Source organism: Gaeumannomyces tritici (genome assembly GCF_000145635.1).
Source record: "Gaeumannomyces tritici R3-111a-1 unplaced genomic scaffold supercont2.9, whole genome shotgun sequence".
NCBI classification, from domain to species: Eukaryota; Fungi; Ascomycota; class Sordariomycetes; order Magnaporthales; family Magnaporthaceae; genus Gaeumannomyces; species Gaeumannomyces tritici.
This window is the reverse complement of record NW_008804553.1, coordinates 311810-325250: the sequence shown is the minus strand read 5'-3', so window position 1 is coordinate 325250 and position 13441 is coordinate 311810. Positions and strand designations below refer to the sequence as shown.

Here is a 13441-nt window from a genome sequence, read left to right as displayed (position 1 = left end):
GGGTGGCGCCGTCGACAGGAGTGGCAGGCTCAGCGGGGGTGGTAGGCTCAGCGGGGGTGGCAGGGGCGGCGCCCTTTTTGCCGCCCTTGAGCTTGTCCTTGAGCTGGTTGAACTTGTTCTTGATGGTTTTGGGGATCTTCTTGATGGTCTTGGGGATCTTCTTCAGTTCGTCCAAGAGCCCGCGGGTCTCGAGCTCGCTCCTCAGGGTGAGGGCCTCGACCGCGGCGTCATCCCTGGCGGCCAGCTGGGAAACCTTGGCCGGGACAGTGGAGTGCCTGGGCTTCACCATAGGAACAGGATAATTGACAGCCCTCGGGAGGACAACCCGAGCGACGGGCACATCGGGGAGCGACCGGGTGCTGAGGCCGAAAACGGCGTCCGTCTTCGGGGCGGGCAGGGCGACCGCGCCGGAGAGGATAAGGGGGAGAAAGACGAGGATGTTCTTGACAAACATGTTGAAGGTGTGGTTGGGTTGAGGCGTAGAAATTCGTTCGTGACTGATGAAAGAGAATCTGATAAGAGAAAATCAGGAATACCTATGAAAAAGACGGTAGGAAAAAGAGACCAAAGGAGATGGACTGAAGGAAAGGTAGAAAGAGGAAAAGAAAGGAGAATGTGGTGGTGGTGAGAAGGGAGGGAAAAAAAGTGAAAGATTGTCGAGGTGATCTCGACCGTTATATACACCACTTCCACAGCAGCGGCAGAAGCGAGCAGAGGCGCTCTGCAATGTCATGATGCACCGCCCATTTCGACGTCCATGCGGTATCCCCCGTCCGAAGCCATGATCTCTGATCTCCAGGGGATCTGTCACGCAACCATCGTCCAACTCCACCAGATCCAGCCCAGCCCTCAATGCTGCCCCTGGGTGACCCCCTAGGGCTCCCCGGTCTGCGCCGTCACGGAATCGCCTTCAAGTTCCTATTTCGGGGCCACGATGCCCAGTTTTTGTTTCTAGAAACATAATAACGGCTCGCCGTTGGCCACGGCGAACCATCTAGACCTTGGACGAGGCACAGAGCAAGGTTCCGTAGGGCGGATCTGCGCAGGGGTCCCAAGGCTTAGCGAGCCCGCCACCCAAGGCTATAGTCCCAAGGCGAGGCCACAAGTCATGTACCCCCTTCGGCTGGCCCGGCTTCCCACCAGGCCGGTTTGCCATTGGCGCACAGGCTGTGGGGGCCCGGCGAAAAAGGTCCGTAGGGGCCCGGCGATTTCACGCAACCTGGGATCTCGAACCGGATCAGGGGCAAGGACGGTGTTAGGCGACGTCCGTTCCTGACTGGGTCGAACTGCCGCCGTTGCGGATGCGCTTGTCATTTATGCGCGCGTCTAGGTATATGTGCAGCCGCCACAGATGCAAGCTGTACACGCCTTTGAGGCGGTTTCCTCTGACTAGTTAGTGTGTTTGTAGAGGGTTCTCTTGTCTCTTTTTTTTTTCGTTCTGCGAATGGTGACAGTGTCGTGAACATGGGCTGGACAGTATGGCAGTATGGCGCATAATCAAGCGGTGGGCAGGGCTTCGCGAGCACATGAACTGGCAAGTGGCTCAGACCAAAGACGTGCGTTCGCATGAATCACCCCAAGTGCCAGCGTCTAAACAACCTTCGATGTCATTGGGCGATCGTCAGGGGCATGGGACGGTTCCGATGTGGGCACCGGGATCACTCGTCCAGCCCAAGACAAATGCGTGAATTCGGGGCTAGATTGACTTACCGAATGCAAGTAGATACCTGATTACTCGTTCTTGGCTTCGTGGTGGCCTGATAAACGCTCGTGATGTGCGTAGCGGCAGGGGATTACCTCTACCACCCCTAAAAAAACATACTCCAGTAAACCACACGATGATCGTCTAGCGTTTCAAGCGATTGCGCAAAGCAACTTGCTTCTTCCTATAGCTTTAATCTCGCCCTCCTAGCCGGCCGCCAGTAGCATGTGTCCATATTGGGACATGAGTTTAAGTAATAAGGGTAGCTGGAGGGTATCGACGTCTGGTAGTGATGAAATACTCTGGGCATTCTGACTACCACCACCTTCACTAACGCCTTCCAGAACATACTTGGCGACTCTCGCTCTCCCCTCGTCTACACGAACAGCAGTCTCGTTTTGCAATAGTAGCATATCGGGGGAATCCCAAAATTGGTTATTTGATAGGGACTTTACCGTCGAGTAAAACCCAATGCTCTACCGGTCGCCGGGAATAGAGCGCAACCACGATGCACCGCCCGTTTCCCAATATTGAACGACGATCCCGTCGATCCAGGCTGGCTGGCTGTCAAAAGAGGCAGGATGGCAGGCCAAAAAAAATCCAGGCCAGCGGTGTTGCAGGGCGCGTCGCGTGCCGATCGCTTGCGCCCGCTGCCAACTTTTCCAAACTCACGAGCAAATCTTCAGGAAGCACCGGTGCGAGCAAGGAAACTGCCATATCAAAAGAGAGAAGAAAGAAAAGTCCCGACCCTGTGCATCGTGCATGCGCTGCTGCCCGTGGGGGGAGAGGCCTCCGGGCACGCTCTGACCGTGGGAAATTTCGAGAAAATGAGGGAGAATGCCAAGACCAGCCTTGCACCTTGCAATTTACAATCCCCAGCCTCGGCGCGTAGAAGGGACATTACCATGGCCCTGGCACTGGCCATCATACCTACCTGATGGGTTCGGCTCCGCACGTCCTCTCGAACGTAGCAGACATCACGAGAAGACAGTACCCTTTTTTTTTTTTTTTTGAGTCCTCGGTTCCTTGGGATGCGACTCCACGGGTCCGCAACGTCGGGCTCGAGAGCTGTCAATCTTGAGACGGCTGGCCAGTGCGGCGGTTGCCCCCAGCTCCATCTCGCCTACGTGTGGTGGTCAAACAAGCTTCAAATTAGCCGAGGCGCCACAACCAAACGGGCCCTGTTTCTCGGCAGGCAGAGCGAATGGCCCTTTCAAGTTCCTGGGGGCCCTCCCGCGCTCGGACAGTCCAGGGAAATTGAGCGACGGGCAGTAATGTCATGACGAATGGGAGCAGGACAAACATGTGGAAAACGGCCTAGAAGCCGACTATCGTATTCCTCAGACTATCTGCGGCTGTGAAAACCGTAGGTGCTAGCTTTTGTGTACGCACACCCCCAATCCAGTCTATACAGGGTTCGCTGCTGTGATTTTCAAACAGTTGCGCCAAACCCGTGAACCCATGAATATCCAAATCCATATGTAGGCGGCCAACACCATCGCCATCTATGCCGATATGGCGAGGCAAGGAACGGGGAATGAGCGATAACAAGTAGAGGCGGTAGAGATGAGGGAGGAAACGAGCGTAAGAAAAAGAGTATAAAATGATAATGAAATTCGTTGCTTCGTAAATGATGTGCTTCCCTACCAGGAAAATTCCCGTGACTGACTCCTCGCTGGACAAAATGAAGGTTCCGCCTGTTGTGTGCGATGTGTGTGCCGTCAAAAATGAAGCGAGAGGTCACGCTTGCCATTGCAAACAGGCAAGGTAAAAACAAAGCCAATATGTGCTCTTCTGCAAGAAGAGGCACACTTTCCTGGAACTCCTGGCCAATGCAACCAAAAAAAAAAAAAAAAAAGAAGCCAATGAAAGAAAAGAGCGGAGAAATTATATCGTATGCGTGGTATCGGCGCGGCTTGATCGTATGCGTTCGCGTCGAATCCGTCTGGGCTTTTCCGGTGATGAGGCTAGTCGCAGCGTGTTCTCTGGCGACTGGGAAGTCTCGTGATCCGCGTCCGAGATCCAGTGAGGCGAGTCGGGGCGGAAGAAGTGGGAGAATCGAGAAGATGGAGCGCCGTCGCGGGCAATAACGGCAGCCATGGCATGCGTCCCCTAGTCGCGATGCAGCCTCAGCTTCCTGAAGAATCCTCGGCTGCGGCTCGTCGAGGTGCTCGAGGGCGATCCCGGGGGGATCATGGAACCGTGCTTGGGGTCGTGTGCGGAGCTCGAGCTCCGGCGCCTGTCCAGGCTGTCCTTGGACGAGTGCCCGCCGGGCTGTATTCCGTACGACACCTGTCTCGAGGGCATAACCGGGGTCGATATGAGGTTGCAGGACTCTCCGTCGCTGTCGAGGATGGCGCTGTCGCTGTACATGACCGAGGCGTTATGTTGCTGCCGGATCATTGATTGTTGTTGCTGTGGTGTGAGCATGCCGTGCGAGATGGTCCGCTTGCTGTACTTGCTGCCGAGGAACGATTTCCGCTCCCTGTTCAAGGCCCGCGAAACGGAAATATCGTCGGCCGTGATACAGGCATCGGGGCCGACCTTGGCGTCTGGGTGTCGGAGCGTTGTGTTCCCGTCTGGTGATGTCCATATTAGCATGATTGTAGGCAACGAGGGGAAGCGTCTGTTGAAAAAGTGGGATACTTACTACCACAGAAGGATTCAGGGAACCCGGTGTCCCACTCACGACGAGTAGACACCGTGCTCGGGCTTTCTGGAATGGAAGACATTGTCTCGCAGCTGGACCAGCTTTCGAGGGTTGGCCTTCGTGATCGTGATGATCTGTCGGAGCGCATTAGTCGGAGATACATGTTGGTTGGTGTGCAGGTGGCGGCGAGTATTATATATTAAAAGTATAATGTGTTGTGACGTGAGTCCACGTGAAAGTGAATGGACTGGAGATGGTGTCGAAGCTTGATGATCGGCCACGCACCGTGCCCCCAGCCCGGTTTATGAGGACCGTCGGTCGTGGTGATGTGCAACAAGGGGGCCTTGTCCGGAAAAGGAGTGGACAATGGCAAGGTTGGAGACAAAAGGAGTGGACAAGAAACGCGAGCACAATGGGTTGAAAGGAGAGGAGGAATGGTGAGTGAATTAACAACGGGCAGGGGCTAGAAGAGAAGAAACAAAGCAAGATAAAGGAAATCAAGGACGCCGCGGTCTTGTGCGCGTTGTCATTGAGCATGGGTTGCCGGTCACCCAACTAGGGATAGTGACGGGAGGGCTTGGGGCTGATTAGGCAAAGCTACCAGACGATTCACCAGGAAGGCCTAGGTTGCTTGATGCCTGCGACAAGGAAAGCGTGATACACGAGAAGAAGCAGACTTCCCGAGCAGCACCGACGAGACTGGTCCCAACTCGAGACCAGGCTGCTCCGATATATAATACAATACCGACATGGCCGACCGAGCAGGGAGGAAGTCGGCCGGACGGCCGGTCACACACCCATGTTGCAGCCCTGCGCATGCCGCCCACAGCGCGCCAGCTGCCTTGCATTCGGGCGCTCTGATTGGCAGGCGGCGCCTCTGGAATAGCAGTAGGCCGCGCAGTCCTTTGTGCCTTTGTGCCGTTGTCCCGGCCCAGCACATCAGCGCGGCTAGAACCTTGTCGCGGCCGGGATGGGTCTGGCGGTTTGGTTTGCTGAGAGGCTCCCGCGAGGCGGCCAAGCCTGGGGACCCTGTTGCAAGGCTGGCGGGTATCGATCGAGCCAGGCCGGCCCGTGGGGTTGGATGGAAAAGTAACGACTGCCGCTTGGGAGTCGGCCGCGGGAGCCGACTTGGCACACCACGCAAGCACTCGGGCCCACTCTCCGCTTTTTACTTTCATTCATGTGGGGATATTGGGCTCTTGGGACGACAGGTGGCCATTGGCGTTGGGGGTGACTTGGTGTGGCGATGGTGGTGGTGGTGGTAGTGCATTGGACAGCGTGATTTTAGGGGGGGCAAAGCCCAAATGGGGCAATAAAGTGGTGCGGGTGCAGAGCAAAAGCTGGCAGGTGCATGTGCTTACCTAAACACGCAGCTGGGTCAAAAGCGCTAGAGCTGACGTATCCGCACCGCAGGGGAAGGCCCCTGTGGGAGAGCGTGGGGAGGCAAAATGGTGGGCTGTCCGAGGGCCGCCGAGAGCGCTGGACTGGCGACTGGATTTATTTTTCGTTTCGTTTCGTTTCGTTTCGTTTCGTTTCGTTTCGTTTCGGCCTCGAGTCTGGAAATGGCCAACAGACGCGCGGCAGATTCGGAGGTGCTGCTCAATTCGATTGAAGTTGTTGACGAGAAGTCGAGCTCAGACCGGCAAGGGCGAGGCAATCAAGCCGAGATGGTCATTCGGAGGGGATTCGCTTGGTTCGGAGGGCGACCGCTTTGATGCAGTCGAGGGTATTTGTACCGTCGTTCGTTTCGCTCCTCCAGGAGTTCGTAGTAAGGCCACGGTTGAGGCTCACTGGCTGCGGGGGTCTTATTCCTGCGTGTGAACCCGGGCTGCCTGGTCTGCACGATGGAATTCTTCCTGCTTCTAGGCCAGGCTCCCTTGCGTTTTCTGGCTGCAGCGCGACGGCGAAGTGCGAGCAGATACTGTGCCCTTTGTATGAAGGACTCGGACACCGAAGATCGAAAGGAGGGCAAGAGCGGGATAAGGGAGCAAGATCCGGAAGGGCTCGAGAAGCACGGCAACGTGGATGACGACGCAAAGAGCGGGCACCAGGGTCTTCTTATAAGACGCAACGAGTGAAGACAGGCTCCCCTGGACGGGTCCTGTCCGGGGGCCAGGTGACGCCAGGTCCAGGTGCCAAAAACACTCATCAAGACACACGCACCACCAACCAGTCCAGCACCACCTGTCTGCCAGCCACCCACGCAACACGCAGGAGGGGCACGCAAGGGACCAAGGCCATGAATCAATCAAATCAGCGCAGCGCGCAGCGGAAGGGCGATCGACTGCATCTGCCCTTCTCGGGACGTGCTCGTGGCTTCCGCCGGCGAGGAGAAGTGGCGGGCGGGTGTGGGCTGGAGCTTTGCAGATGAGCCAGCACCGCGCCAGCCAATGGGGGCCCCGGTTGAGGCTTGTTTGTGCAGGATTACGAATGCACACTTGGCTTGGCAGACAACCTCTCGACAGTTTTTGTTGAATCCAGAGAGTCAGTTTTCGGCGTGCTTTGTTGACGGGGAACCCTCCCCCAGGGCACGGGTAATACACAAGAGACGACAGCTGGCAAGTCGGCACGCAGGAGACGACGCCAGCAAGCAATCCATGAATCCATGATGCACGCAGCAGGCTAGCGGAACCCGCATTGGGCCGGCGCCGTCGTCTTTCCCACTTGCTCTTGCTGCTGGAAAGGACCGCACGCAGCGCCCAGAGCCTCGGCGTGCGTTTGCTCGATTGCCGTGCCAGAAACCCCCTCCTGGTCTCAGCCAGTCTTTGACGGCCAGTCTTGGGGCCAGGTTGGTTCTATTTTGAAATTGACTTCGCCCGGCAAACAGGTCAACAACCACAGCTTTGCCGCTGCACCCAGCACCACCACAGACAGGGAGCCAGGCCGGGAGTGCGGCTATCGAGTGGGCCTCCCGCCCATAATCCATTGTTCCATGCTGTTTAAAATAAGAAAATAAGACAAAACCACAGCCCTGCAAAACGCGGGCTGTGGCAAAAACCGCACACTTTTGCTGTGGCCTGCGCGGCCCACGACAAAAGTCTCGTTTCGGTTCGACGTTTGGCGAAGTGACCCGACGTCTCCTTCATCATTCTGGCTCCCGCCTCATGTGCCGGGACTTTTGCAGCAGTCGAGCTAGCCCAAGTTCCTGCCTCGTGCAGATGGATTTTCGTTGCAGCTGTGGCGATTCCATGATGGGAAAGTCATGGACGGGTCGGGTCAGCCAATCGAGGCAAGCAAGATGCATCACCGCATGCCGCGACCCAGGATTGGTGGCAAAGTGCCACTAGAGCCCGGCCCTCCTCTTGCAAGACCACTTAGACCACACTCTATTACGCGCCGGACGTGTTCTAAAATCCAGAGTATCGCCGAGCCGCCAGCAGATGGCGCCGTCGTGGCTTTTGCGGTGTATTTGCGGCACAAGCGGTTTGCCGTCATTGCTACAAGGGTGCATAAAGAGATGGCGGTGAAGTGGGCGAGTCGACTCATCCGGGCGCATGAGCCACAGACTTCATTTCTCCAAGCACTTGCATTGCCACAGATCTAGACGGCACGGCTCTTTCGGGACCCTTGACCGGGTTCCCGCGGGCTTCGTTGGATGGAATGTCTCTTCGGGAAGGGGGGAAGGGGTCCACCGATTTATTTCGCACCTTCTCGATCTGGCTTTTTTGACGGTATCGCCGAGCTACGACCTCGCTTTGGTCAAAGACACCCCGCCTCTCATTAAATCAGTTCGGAAGGTCCCAGGCTGCGTCTTTTCATTGATTGTTTTCTTTTTCCCCTTCTCTGTCACCCGCCCAAACTTTGCCAATGCCCGAGATTATGCAGTGTCGACGTGTCGTCTTGACTCATCACCAGGACATGCCCGAGACATGCCGAAGGGGGGGAAGAGAGCGACGAGAGGATACACCAAGCTTGGAACAACGTGCTCTGTTAACTCCCCGTCGTCGGGCTCCGACCCATCTCCGTCGCGGGGAGGGAGGGATGCCATGATCGGCAGATTGGGTAGATCTCCTAGAGATCAGCACAAGCTTGGACAAAAAGGGGTCGGAACCAGCCGTCCTTCCCAATCGGGCTTGAGGCAGCGTGTGAGCGTGTCGTGCCTTGGCCTCTTGGACGCTCTCTCTGTAACCACGAGATCCACCAGCCACTTGAGTACACGACAGGGTTTGTTGGAGACACGCTGCATGATCGTCATAAAATTCCTTCCGCGATTCAAAATCAAAAAGTCCCAAGCAAATGCCTCACATCCAAATTTAAGAAACCGGGACCATAGAGAGGAGGGGGGAAAATGGGTAGTTGCGAAAAGATAGAAATACGATCCGTTGAGTATCAAAAGGGGCTGTTCGCGGACCTTGTCATTCAACCCCATGTTGCCGGAGAACAAATCTGATAATTACGACCGCCCAGACCTTCCATTGTTCACAGCATGAAAATACGCGTTCCTGCACGGCAGAACAAAACAAACATTGAAAACTAGACAAGAAAAGACATGCATATCGAATCAGTCATCGCCGCGTATCTACGTCTCGCTTCTAACCGATTCCCCCGAGAAAGCCTACCCTCCTATTTGTCCGGTCCCCATGATTTGATAGGTTACAGGCGAATTACAAGACCCTCCCGTGTGTTTTTACTCCTTTCCCCAAGACCCCTTCTCCGACCCATCCATTACATGTCATCGTGAAACTTGGGGCGCGTACGCTCTAAAGTCAAGACGTGGCCAAAACAACAAACATGGAATATGCCTTGTCACCGTCACTAGTCGTCCATAGGCCTATCCACCAGTTGAACACCGTGTTGGGCATGGCCGCCCTCGGTCGCAACCTCAGGGACGTTGGCCGGCTGCATCGACAGCGACACGCGCTTCCCGCCCACGAACCTCGCCCCGCTGCGGCCCAGGCTGTTGCGCTTCCCAACCGCCGAGTCCGAGACGATCGAGTTGATTTTGGGCGATTCTGTCAGGGAGCCGTTGGTGACGCTGTTCCCGTTGCTCTCGGGCGACTGCGGTGATTGCTGATGGTCGTCTTGCGCCGACGCCAGGGTCAGCGGACCTCCAAACTGCGAATCGCTGTTGCCGCCCGGCACCTCAAGGCTGGACCTCTTGACGCCAAGAGTGCCTCCCATGCTCGCCCGGTGCTGCTGCGTCGGGCTCGACAGGCCTGTCGAAATCGGGAACCTCGTCTCGGGGCCGCCGCTGCTTTTGTCCCTGCGGTGGCCATGCGGCGCGGGAGACCTCGCCCGGTCCCGTGGTCCAGGCGCCGGCGATGTGGCCCTGCTACGGCTGCCGCCCGCCGCCACCGATTTCTCGACGATGAGCCTGTTGCGCTCCTCTATGAGCGCCCGCCTGTTGCTCTCGTCGGTGCTGATGGCCCGGCCACGACTCGTAGACGCAGCTGCCGCGGCGCTGTTGCCCCCACTCACCGATGTCGAGTGTGACAGGGTCGACATGCGCTTGAGCTCGTTGAATATGGCCTCCTTGTGTGTGAACAGATCCCGAACCAGGCGGTAAGCGTGCTTCTCCTCCATGGTGAGCGATGTTTCAGTGCGAGGCCGCAGGATGGTTGGCGCCAGCGTTGTTGCAAGTGCCGCCACGTACGTCTCGTCTGCCGACGTGAGATCAATAAGCCTAGTAAAGTGGTTCATGCAGGCGTCGAGCGTCGCGATATTCGTGAGCCGCAGCTGCGACAGCGTCTGTTGCAGCACCGGCACGCGTGTGGCCTCGGTGTCACCAGTAGAGGTCTGGTAAAGAGTTCGGATAATCTCGTACACGTGTGAAGAAACGAGCGAGTCTGGGCGCGTCACCAAGTTAGCTGCTTGCCCCGTCGCAATCATTGTGGTTGGCATTCTTACCAGGAAGTTCAAGCAGATACAGTTTGAGCAGGCTGGCGACAGTGGGTATATCAAATTCAGCAAAAACATCGGGCGAGAAGCCCCGGCCGTTGTTGACCTTGCGCCTCAGACTGTGGGTCTGAGCCAGGGGCACATCGACCAGCCAGACCCCGCGCCTGGCCTCATCGCCCTCGAGGTCTGGGTAGTGGTGGTCCAGGTAGGTCAGAATGGTGGTGACGATGATGGGCACTCGCTTCTTGTCCGCCCTCGCGCGCGCCTCGAGGTCCACGCCGAACGTCTGTTCGTCGACGCGGTTGTAGTAGTTCTCGTACGTCACCACCTTGGGGATGAAGCTTCCCGTGCGGTAGTTCTCCAGCAGGTACCTCAGGTCGCCCTGCGGCTGGACCGTCTCCTGGTACAGCATCATGTGGTCGACTGCGGACTGCAGGCTGGGGATGACATTGCTAATGGTGCCCGAGAAGTCCAGCACGACCGTCTTGATGGCCTTGAGCCGGTCAAGCTCGCAGCGCTCGAGGAACCGGAGGTGTACGAATATCTGCTCCTCGAGGTCGCACCGGAGCTCGTCCAGCTTCACCACAGCAGCCTTGTATTTCTCGTCGGCCTCTCTTCCTTCACGGTGCAGGCGGTCGGTGGGGGTCTCGTTGGGGTGGGACGAGTTGACGATGTTCCACTTCTCCAGGTACTCGCTGACGGTGCCAACGACGGGCGACTCGGAGCCCTCGGAGCCGGTGGTCTGCATGGACAGGGTCCTGCTGACCGTCATCTTCTTCTCAGGCACGCCTGCCAGCTTGAAGGCGGCGGGGGTCCACTGGTAGAAGAGCTTGGAGCTGTTGGCGAAAGTGTTGCCGACATTGCCAACCAGGCGTAGGAACTTGTTAGTCACCAGATCCTGGCCGATGCGCTCAGCGTAGGCCACCGTCGTTGAATCCATGTGCCGCTGCAGATACTCGACAATGTCGGCGCCGGCTGATGTGTTGGTGTAGGTACCCAGGATGGGAACCTTGGTCTCGCCCATCTTGATGTTCTCCAGCATGTGACGCAGGATCTTCTTCATGGTTTCGAGCTGGTACGTGTCGTCGCCGATTTCGAATATTTGATCCTCCTCCACGGCCTCCTCCTTTTCGACCTTGATCTCGGGCACCTTGCCCTTGGGGCTGTTTTCGGGGTCCTGGAACGCCAGTTTATCCTCCTCTTCGAGATCCTCGACCAGGCGGCACTTGTTGAAGTAGTTGCTCCTCAGTTTTTTGACCAGCTCGGCTTGTTTGTCATGCGCCTTGATGCGGGACTGCAGCTCATCCTGCGAGTCCTGCACGCGCTGTTCGTGGGCGTCGCACCATCGGGAGAAGGGGTTCACGACGAGGTCGCGGATGTTCTGGGCGATTTTCTTGTGGTTTTTGGCGCCCTCCTCCATCTCGGTTCGCACGCCTTCGTATGCCTAGGGGTCCAGAACGGTCTGTGGTCAGCGTCATATTCGCAAAGATGCGCTGCCCCCTCGCTGGCATGGCAGCGGGAGCCGTACAAAACGGGCGGGGTGGAATGGTTCTGTCATACTTTTCGGACGGTAGCTCCATCGTCCCGGGAAAAGCCACCCTGAACCTTGTCTACCGTTGGGGCGATGTCTGCTAGGCGTTGGCCATATACCTCCTCCGCCTCGGCTCTTAGGCGAGCTATTGTGAGGACCTGTCGGTTTTCTATCACGCCTTGCTGGAGCTTGCCGAACAGGACACCGAGGCCTTGGGTTCGAACGGGGGTTAGTTTGACTGATCGCTTCTCACACGGGATAGCGCTTGGAAGGGCGTCGTCGAGCAGCGACAGCCACCGAAAACATACCTGCGGCATAGTCGTTTGACCAGAAGGAATCGCTGAACCCCGGCATGGCTGCGGGAGGGGACGGAATGCGCGCCACCAAAGGGCTCAAGAAGGAGCGGGATCAGGGATGCCGGCGAGGCAGGGCACGGCGGGGTGCAAGTGGACGGCAATCGTGGACTTGAGGCGTCTCGCTCTCGCTCTAACAGGGTGTCGGGTTGGGTTGTTCGAAGTAGGTCGCCAAACACAGGATAAGATGATGTTGCCAAGTACAAGAACAAGAACAGGGCTCGCTCGATGCGGTCAGGCCGTCGACTGTCGGCTGGCTGGTCCCTTTGGTCGGGTTTGGCGTAAATTACTTGTGACGTCGTTTGTCGGCCGGATTCGTCGTCAAGAAAAAGGGCGCAAAGCCAATGAGGCTAGCTCGCTCGCACGCTGCAGAATCCAGCAGAGGATGAGTGGGAACGCGGGGTGCAACGGCAGTGGATTGTGGGAGAGTCGAGGCTTTTTGTCTTGGGGCTTGTCGCTGGGCAGATGTCACGATGCCGTGGTGGAAATTATGATTAAAGCGTGGGGTTGCTGTCGGCCACTTCCGAGCAGCCTTCACTGGAAGAAAGGGTTACAGGTAGATTTTGTCCCAGGAAAAGGGGGAGGAGGTGAATGAAGTGCTGCTGATCACTGCCGCTGGGTTCGTAGCCCGTCATCTGCACCCACCAGTGCCACCGTCTCCCACTGGTTCTCAGTTGGCTTCGACTTTGCCAGATGCCGCATCCCATTGGTTGGCAGTGGGGGGTCGACGCGCTGAGCCGGTCCCGCTAGGCTGGTCGTGACGCCAACCTTTGGCCGACAAACCCCCTGACACTTGCGTATACGGGCCCACGGGGAAGCCGTCTACAGGGCAGATTCCACAATTCCCAGCAAAAAAAAACAGGGCTGGCCTGGGGGCAGGGGTTCACCGCTGGTGGCCACCAACACGTTTCAAGATGTCCCCTGTTTTTACATTGCATCTTTTGTGTGTGGCTTTCTTGCTCGTGTTCCAGGCCTCTGTGCCTCCGTCGCATGCAACCGCAGCCGCAACCGCGAGCCAGACGGCACTTGATCGCGCCCAACGACGATCAGCAGCAGCGGCTTGTCGATCCAAGCACCCCACGATGCTAGACCGGGCTGGGGTGGCCAAGGGCATTCGTCGCAGGAGGAAAGCGGCCCTCGCCGCATAAAGCCATTTTGATAAATGGTCTAATAATATCCCGCCTGTCGATGCTCCGCCATGACGGAGCGAGGTCCACCCCTTTTCGTGAAATTCGATGTGCAAAGCTCCTAGCCCGCCTGCCCGCCTCAGCTGGAGCCCTCAGGTCGCTGTGGCTGCCGCTGCCGCTGCTGCTTCCGCTGCCACGCGTGCATTCTTGGGGCCTCCTGCTGTGGGTCCGACGGCTGAG

General features: G+C 57.4%; 5 protein-coding genes across 5 annotated transcripts; 2 read left to right on the top strand and 3 right to left on the bottom strand.

Moving 5' to 3' along the window:
• Positions 1-16: 16 nt before the first annotated feature.
• GGTG_12566 (hypothetical protein) lies at positions 17-2995 on the bottom strand (the record flags this gene model as incomplete). The annotated part of the gene is made up of 1 exon (XM_009230467.1): positions 17-2995. A coding segment is annotated over exon 1 (438 nt), but the record flags the coding sequence as incomplete, so codon positions are not given.
• An 11-nt stretch (positions 2996-3006) lies between these two features.
• GGTG_12565 (hypothetical protein) lies at positions 3007-6362 on the bottom strand. The gene is made up of 3 exons (XM_009230466.1): positions 5714-6362; positions 4353-4486; positions 3007-4281 (listed from the first exon to the last, which is right to left on the bottom strand). The coding sequence occupies exons 2-3, from the start codon at positions 4432-4434 to the stop codon at positions 3815-3817; spliced, it is 549 nt and encodes a 182-aa protein (XP_009228730.1). The 5' UTR covers positions 4435-4486; positions 5714-6362; the 3' UTR covers positions 3007-3814.
• GGTG_12564 (hypothetical protein) lies at positions 6197-6430 on the top strand (the record flags this gene model as incomplete). The annotated part of the gene is made up of 1 exon (XM_009230465.1): positions 6197-6430. One exon carries the CDS (start codon positions 6197-6199, stop codon positions 6428-6430), a length of 234 nt encoding a protein of 77 aa, XP_009228729.1.
• A 1124-nt stretch (positions 6431-7554) lies between these two features.
• Positions 7555-7896, top strand: GGTG_12563 (hypothetical protein; the record flags this gene model as incomplete). Its single annotated transcript, XM_009230464.1, has 1 exon — positions 7555-7896. One exon carries the CDS (start codon positions 7555-7557, stop codon positions 7894-7896), a length of 342 nt encoding a protein of 113 aa, XP_009228728.1.
• Positions 7897-8779: 883 nt separating this feature from the next.
• GGTG_12562 (rho-GTPase-activating protein 8) lies at positions 8780-12656 on the bottom strand. The gene is made up of 4 exons (XM_009230463.1): positions 12030-12656; positions 11751-11932; positions 10200-11634; positions 8780-10138 (listed from the first exon to the last, which is right to left on the bottom strand). Exons 1-4 carry the CDS (start codon positions 12073-12075, stop codon positions 9108-9110), a joined length of 2694 nt encoding a protein of 897 aa, XP_009228727.1. The 5' UTR covers positions 12076-12656; the 3' UTR covers positions 8780-9107.
• Between the last annotated feature and the right edge of the window lie 785 nt (positions 12657-13441).

Bases quoted from the DNA above. Each gene is read 5' to 3' on its own strand.
- GGTG_12565 (XM_009230466.1), bottom strand. From the start codon at position 4,434: ATGTCTTCCATTCCAGAAAGCCCGAGCACGGTGTCTACTCGTCGTGAG. The intron at 4,282-4,352 runs GTAAGTATCCCA...GGACATCACCAG, and splicing joins CCCTGAATCCTTCTGTGGTA to ACGGGAACACAACGCTCCGA.
- GGTG_12562 (XM_009230463.1), bottom strand. From the start codon at position 12,075: ATGCCGGGGTTCAGCGATTCCTTCTGGTCAAACGACTATGCCGCAG. The intron at 11,933-12,029 runs GTATGTTTTCGG...TTCGAACCCAAG, and splicing joins GTCAAACGACTATGCCGCAG to GCCTCGGTGTCCTGTTCGGC. The intron at 11,635-11,750 runs GTATGACAGAAC...CTGGACCCCTAG, and splicing joins ATGGAGCTACCGTCCGAAAA to GCATACGAAGGCGTGCGAAC.